The sequence below is a fragment of the Sardina pilchardus genome, chromosome 4 (assembly GCF_963854185.1).
Source record: "Sardina pilchardus chromosome 4, fSarPil1.1, whole genome shotgun sequence".
Lineage (NCBI taxonomy): Eukaryota > Metazoa > Chordata > Actinopteri > Clupeiformes > Clupeidae > Sardina > Sardina pilchardus.
In genome coordinates, this window is record NC_084997.1 from 35,230,923 (window position 1) to 35,238,422 (window position 7,500).

The 7,500-nt window shown below is 46.3% G+C and overlaps 1 protein-coding gene across 5 annotated transcripts in view; it reads left to right on the top strand.

Annotated features, from left to right (window-relative positions):
- Window positions 1-7,500, top strand: part of LOC134079119 (target of Nesh-SH3) — a 42,572-nt gene that overhangs the window by 32,373 nt on the left and 2,699 nt on the right. For all 5 annotated transcript variants that reach the window (XM_062535296.1, XM_062535298.1, XM_062535299.1 and 2 more), the window contains 3 exons: window positions 332-411; window positions 5,611-5,637; window positions 7,258-7,416. In XM_062535296.1, coding sequence (XP_062391280.1) covers window positions 332-411; window positions 5,611-5,637; window positions 7,258-7,416 — 266 coding nt within the window. The remainder of the gene's footprint in view (window positions 1-331; window positions 412-5,610; window positions 5,638-7,257; window positions 7,417-7,500) is intronic.

Consider the following 7,500-nt stretch of genomic DNA (forward strand, 5'->3'; position numbering starts at 1 on the left):
AGAGAGAGAGAGAGAGAGAGAGAGAGAGAGAGAGAGAGAGAGAGAGAGAGAGAGAGAGAGAGAGAGAGAGAGAGAGAGAGAGGGAGAGGGAGAGGCCCAACAGGAGATGATGGAGACAGCAGATTCCTGGTTCCTGTGTTTGCTTCCAAGTGTAGTTTCACTGACTGATTCTCATGTAGTAGCTTTGCATGACATGGTCACAAATCTTTTATTTTTATTTTGATCTGCTTGACCACTTCTGAAAAAGCATGGCAGGTGCTTTAAAGAGGCAGAGTAAAATCCCCTCAGCCTTGACCTCTGACCTGTGTGGTGTGTCCCCCTCTCTCCTCAGGTACGAGTTCACAGTGACCCCCAAGAATGAGCTGGGCGTCGGCCCCTCAACTGACCCGGTCACCTTCAGCACAGAGTCAGGTAAGGAACAGAGCCAACATGGCGGCCGCGCTCTCACAGTCTCCACTCCCATAGAGCCAACATGGCGCCCGCCCTCTCACAGTCTCCACTCCTACTGAGCCAACATGGCGCCCGCCCTCTCACAGTCTCCACTCCCATAGAGCCAACATGGCGCCCGCCCTCTCACAGTCTCCACTCCTACTGAACCAACATGGCGCCCGCTCTCTCACAGTCTCCACTCCCATAGAGCCAACATGGCGCCCGCCCTCTCACAGTCTCCACTCCTACTGAGCCAACATGGCGCCCGCCCTCTCACAGTCTCCACTCCTACTGAGCCAACATGGCGCCCGCCCTCTCACAGTCTCCACCCCTACTGAGCCAACATGGCGCCCGCCCTCTCACAGTCTCCACTCCTACTGAGCCAACATGGCGCCCGCCCTCTCACAGTCTCCACTCCTACTGAGCCAACATGGCGCCCGCTCTCTCACAGTCTCCACTCCCATAGAGTCAACATGGCATCCCCTCTCAGTCTCCACTCCCATAGAGTCAACATGGCATCCCCTCTCAGTCTCCACTCCCATAGAGTCAACATGGCATCCCCTCTCAGTCTCCACTCCCATAGAGCCAACATGGCATCCCCTCTCAGTCTCCACTCCCATAGAGCCAACATGGCGTCTACTCTCACAGTCTCCACTCCCATACAGTCAACATGGCATCCCCTCTCAGTCTCCACTCCCATAGAGCCAACATGGCATCCCCTCTCAGTCTCCACTCCCATAGAGTCAACATGGCATCCCCTCACAGTCTCCACTCCCATAGAGTCAACATGGCATCCACTCTCAGGCCCTTTCCGAAACGGATCCCTAAACCCTAGTCCTACACACTTCCACTTCGTTTGCGCGTTCACGCAAGGGTCCGCCACATTAAGTATCATCCGAAACGAATTTTGAGACGAGTGAAGTGCCTAGGGAGAGGGGCTACCACGCCTCCAGGAGCAAGTCAGCATCGATGCTGTCTTGAAACGCAGGTGCAACTGTTTTCAAGTGTTCGTGCAGCTCGCGTATCTCCCTGCCAGTTGTTTTTTGGTCTGTGTGACAGCATTTACAGACAAAAGCGTGTTTTAAGCTACATTGTAACAACTCATGTTTAGTTTGATACTCAGTAAAATGTGCAAGATCGTACAGAAGTAGGCTGTATTATTTAAACACATATGCAGGTCGCATTTACAGCACTTTTATAATTTGATGTTAAATAAAGCATAAAATGCATGTCCTCACTCATAGTAATGAAAGGAGAGAAGAGGGATGTATATCCTAATACACAGGGGTGTCCAGAACATCTTAATTGGCGATTTAATATATATTGGCTTCATCATTTCTATGAAAACGAATATGACGTCAACTTCCTTCACCCTTCAAGCGCATCCGAAATGTAGCGCTGTTTTAACCCTCTAACCCTTCAAATGCGAGTGTTCTCTGCACCCACGAGTGGACTTGAAAAGGAAGTTCACTCGCTAACCGAGTCGAAGTGAGTAGGGATCCGTTTCGGAAAGGGCCTCAGTCTCCACTCCTATAGAGCCAACATGGCGCCCGCTCTCTCACAGTTTCCTATACACTAATCCAGCGCGAACTTTATGGGCGCTGCCATCTTGAATATCGCCATTACTGCGTGCCTGCGAGTGTGACGAGTGACACTTGTCTGTGCTTTTCAATGAAAGCATCCTGTCAGAGAATGTCTAACAAGAGGACTGCTAATGAATGAAAATGTCAGGTGAAAGGGAACATTGGATCAATGATGTCAGACTGTACCAAAACTTACCAATGAAGGTAATTTATTAACACCATAAGGTATTAAGACGTGTATTAATGACAGCTAACTTCTGCAACAGCCACCTATGGAACCAACAGGCTAATTTCTTAGCAGCCAGGCACGCAGTAATGGCGGTTTTGTGTTACTTCCGTGTTTCGCTGGATTAGTGTATAAAGCCAGTGTAGCGGACTCAAAGACTCAAAGGCTCAATAGTCTTGATGCCACAGATTTAATGGAAGGTTTCTATAGAAATATACAAAAATGCACTCAGCACGGACACAGCAAACATTCACGTTTCTGTTGCAGCAAAGAACTAACTTAATCTCCTTGTACAGAAAACTCATCCACGTCAATAATAGCCTATAAGTTGAGGAGGGAAAACCGAACGCGGGCTTCTCAATACGCTAAACAAAGCTAGACAGCTAACATAGAACGGCACAATATCCCTTTCAAATTAAGCACATGAAACATGAAATTCTCATTTAGCTGTCATTACATGTCACTTAAATGCTAACACTCTCATGTAAATTCACTTTAACACCAGCTCACCTGTAGAAATATACAAAAATGCACTCAGCACGGACACAGCAAACATTCACGTTTCTGTTGCAGCAAAGAACTAACTTAACATCCTTGCTGAGATTCTCGTGAATACAGCCCTATGCTAAAACGCTCTGCTGCCACCTACTGGCGCGGCTGGTGTACTGAATAACTAAATAAGAACAATCAAACACTTTGAATGAACACACAGTCAATCACATTGAACTGAGGGCGCTACAGTTTCTCCTCATATAGAACTAACATGGCTCCTACTTCCTCAAAGATTCTACTCCGTGGCTTCTGTTCTTTTCCGTTCTTATCAGTTTTGATTCCGATTTTCAGATAAAATCCAATCTGTGTCCACAAACACGAACACAGTATTAGTTTGGGAGTACCATAGATACGGTGCGTCCACAGATCTCTCAGCTGTTCACCATTTGTCAGGTCCTGCATCCTGTTTTCAGGGACTCAGGAAAAGTGCCAGACAGCAATGATACATTCACCATGTGAGGGACATCTGCAGCTATAAGATGAGAAACAGTTTTGCCATGTGAGGGACATTTGCAGCTATAAGATGAGAAACAGTTTTGCCATGTGAGGGACATTTGCAGCTATAAGATGAGAAACAGTTTTGCCATGTGAGGGACATCTGCAGCTATAAGATGAGAAACAGTTTTGCCATGTTAGGGACATCTGCAGCTATAAGATGAGAAACAGTTTTGAAGGACTTGGCAGCAGAGTGGCGGAGCCACGTGTGGAGGAGCTGAGATTCTGAGCCATTATTTCACAAGTTTTGTAGTCTATCAAGTTGCACTTTGACGTCAAGTTCTGACGTGAAGTTTCCCTCCCTTTGTAGGTGGAAGTTCTGGATGTTGAGTTGGTAATTGAGAAGATATGTTGAGACTGATTTTGTCAATTGTATCTTTTAAAAAAGAAATGAAAATGAAAACTCCTGTGCAGGGAACTCACAAGTCATTTTTTCCTCTATCGGAGGTCGGGGTTGGCGAATATCCGATTTGTCATGAAGGGCTGCATTTGTCTCATAGTCCTCTGCTGCAGAGTCTGCGATTCAACACATGGGACATGACAGGCACAGATTCAGTCTAAGAACGTTTCACTCGCACTGACAGGCTGAGAAGGTGTCAATCACTTCCCTGAGCCCCGCCCCCAGGCCATAACTAGTCATGACTAACGCTTCCTCATTTTCTTTCAATACTTTGCTTAATGAAGTGATTCAGTCCTGCTTCACACAGCCAATGGCCGGGTTTCCCAAAATCGTTAAGAAGCTCTTAAGTCCTAAGAACTTCTTAGGAGCGTTCTTAGAACATTCTTATAACGCTCCTAAGAAGTTCTTAGCACTTAAGAGCTTCTTAGCAATTTTGGGAAACCCGGCCATTGTCTGATGTTACAACCCAAATTACTTTCATAATGTACCTATTAAAGTAAATAAGCTATAAGTAAAATTATGTAAACAAATCAACAGATCCATACATTCACATTTATTCCTTAAGCAGTAAATAAAGAAACCAGAACTCTGTCCTCCATTGGCTGCTCTCTGAAGTGAAAGTGTAATGTTAGTATAATGTAGCGTATAGCTTAGACACATTGGCTGCTCTCTGAAGTGAAAGTGTAACTTTAGTAACTTATAGCTTAGCCACATTGGCTGCTCTCTGGAGTGAAAGTGTAATGTTAGTATAATGTAGCGTATAGCTTAGCCACATTGGCTGCTCTCTGAAGTGAAAGTGTAACGTTAGTAGCGTATAGCTTAGCCACATTGGCTGCCCTCTGAAGTGAAAGTGTAATGTTAGTATAATGTAGCGTATAGCTTAGCCACATTGGCTGCCCTCTGAAGTGAAAGTGTAATGTTAGTATAATGTAGGCTAGCGTATAGCTTAGCCACATTGGCTGCTCTCTGAAGTGAAAGTGTAATGTTAGTAGCGTATAGCTTAGCCACATTGGCTGCTCTCTGGAGTGAAAGTGTAATGTTAGTAGCGTATAGCTTAGCCACATTGGCTGCCCTCTGGAGTGAAAGTGTAATGTTAGTAGCGTATAGCTTAGCCACATTGGCTGCTCTCTGAAGTGAAAGTGTAATGTTAGTATAATGTAGCGTTTAGCTTAGCCACATTGGCTGCTCTCTGGAGTGAAAGTGTAATGTTAGTAGCGTATAGCTTAGCCACATTGGCTGCTCTCTGGAGTGAAAGTGTAATGTTAGTATAATGTAGCGTATAGCTCAGCATCTGTGGCTAGCAGCAGGTCCCTTTAATAGTTTTAACCTCTGTAGCTTGCCCTCCCCTAAACATGCGGTTGTGGTGTAAGTGTTACAGTGTGTAATTGGGGAGTATTTAAGAGCTGCTAGGGCAGATGAGAGCGTGTGCTTGTGTGTTGTGGTGTGTGTGTGTGTGTGTGTGTGTGTGTGTGTGTGTGTGTGTGTGTGAGAGAGAGTGAGTAATTGAGGAGTATTTAAGAGCTGCGAGGGCGTGAGATAAGAGCGTGTGCTTGTGTGTGTGTGTGTGTGTGTAATTGAGGAGTACACAGGCGTGAGATGAGAGCGTGTGCTTGTGTGTTTGATTAGAGCGGTTCTCGGCGGAGGCGCTCGCTTGTGAAGCGTGAGTGTGAGTGTGATTAGCCTGACGCTACGCTAATGGATTCAACCTGGCCTCGGCTTCAGTAACCTTGGCAACCACTCACCCAGGACTGGTGATGGAGACAATGGAGTAATGTTAGCTTGCCAGGACTTTATATAACACACACACACACACACACACACATACACACACACACACACACACACACACACACAGCAGCTGTGAAAAGAGTGAAATTGAGTTGACAGTAAACTAATGGCTCCTACTCCTCCTCTTCTCTCTCCAGCGGATCCTCGTGTAGCGGAGGTCACAGGTGAGTTACCTTCATCACTCATATTCACAGGTGCTGAAAGGTGTTGGACCTGGTGTGTGTGTGTGCGTGTGTATGTGTGTGTGTGTGTGCATGTGTTTGTGTGTGTATGTGTGTATGTGTGTGTGTGTGCATGTGTTTGTGAGCGTGTGTGTGTGTGTGTGTGTGTGCATGTGTTTGTGAGCATGTGTGTGTGTGTGTGTGTGTGTGCACACAAGGGTGGAAGAGAGACAGAATCAAGAGTCCTCAGGAGAGTAAAACAAAACACACTTCAAGTTCACACAATGTATCATCCAATCTGTGACACTCCACAGAGATTAGAGCCTCTCTCCCCCTCACACACACACGCACACACACACACACACTCTCACATAGCCAAACACAGAGCAAAACATCACAATAATTAGATGAATCCCTCTCTCACACACACACTCACACAAACAGCACACACACACACACACACACACACACACACTCACACTCACACTCACACTCACACTCACACTCACACTCACACTCACACACACACACACACACACACACACACACACACACACACACACACACACACACACACACACACACACACACACACACACACACACACACACACACACACACACACAGCCAGTGTTGTGCATGAACGAGTTCAAAAGAACGTGTTCATTGAACACGCTCATTTTTCTGTGAACGCTGAACTGAACGCAACACATTTGTAAATAATGAATTTGAACGTGAATTCGCTCAGATTTTGGGAAATGAGCGACGAACGTCACTGTTGATGTCCAATTAAATGTTACGGAATTGATTTTGTCCTGAGAAGTCGAGTGACACTATCTGCTGGCAATTTAGAAACAGTATGTCGTTGTCACACTCACTGCCCACGGGCGCCACTCCTAAACTACAGCTTTGCACTACCTTATTACATTACCCATGATCACGTTACGCATGATGCATTGTACACAGAACCGCTGCTAGGCCTATATGAATGCAATCGCGGAAAGATTCTGCACTTGTCAGTGATGATAGAGGGATGCATAACGTGTTCAAAGAGCCCTACAGTATGTCACTGAACAGTTCCATCGCTGCAGGTAATGCAGCAAGGCAGCCTCCTCCATATTCCCGGTGTAAAAACTACACTCTTCTGCCGTCAGGCATGCACAGCTAACGCATTTATTATTAATTATTAATAAATGCGCGGCCGCATTTATTAGGCGTCGGTATCTGCCATAGACCTAAAAGAAATGTATCTGCCCAGCGAAATAAAGCCCAATTTACGGATATTCTCAATTAGATGAGAACAACAGGTGGCTGTAGCCTATATTCCGTCAGAAACAGATTTTCATTCAAATGAACTGAATTTGAACTAGTTCAAAATTAAAAATGGTGAACTATGAACGTGAACAGTTCACTTTGCACGTGTGTGAACTGAACTTTGAACTAGTTACTGAAGAGTGTGAACGTGCACAACACTGCACACAGCACACTGCCACGCTACACTGCATGGCTTCCGCTGGATCCCCTGTTGGAGGACTCTCTCTCCCTGACGTCCCTCTGTGTGTGTGTGTGTGTGTGTGTGTGTGTGTGTGTGTGTGTGTGTGTGTGTGTGTGTGTGTCCCGCAGGCAAGCGCGCCATCTGGTCCACGTTCCCCTTCAAGCTGGAGATGAACTCGGAGTGCAACGGGCCGCAGTACATCAAGCGCACCTGGTACCGCAAGTTCGTGGGCATCCAGCTCTGCAACTCACTACGCTACAAGATCTACCTGAGCGACTCCCTCAGGGGTCAGTCACACACACACACACACACACACACACTACGCTACAAGATCTACCTGAGCGACTCCCTCAGGGGTCAGTCACACACAC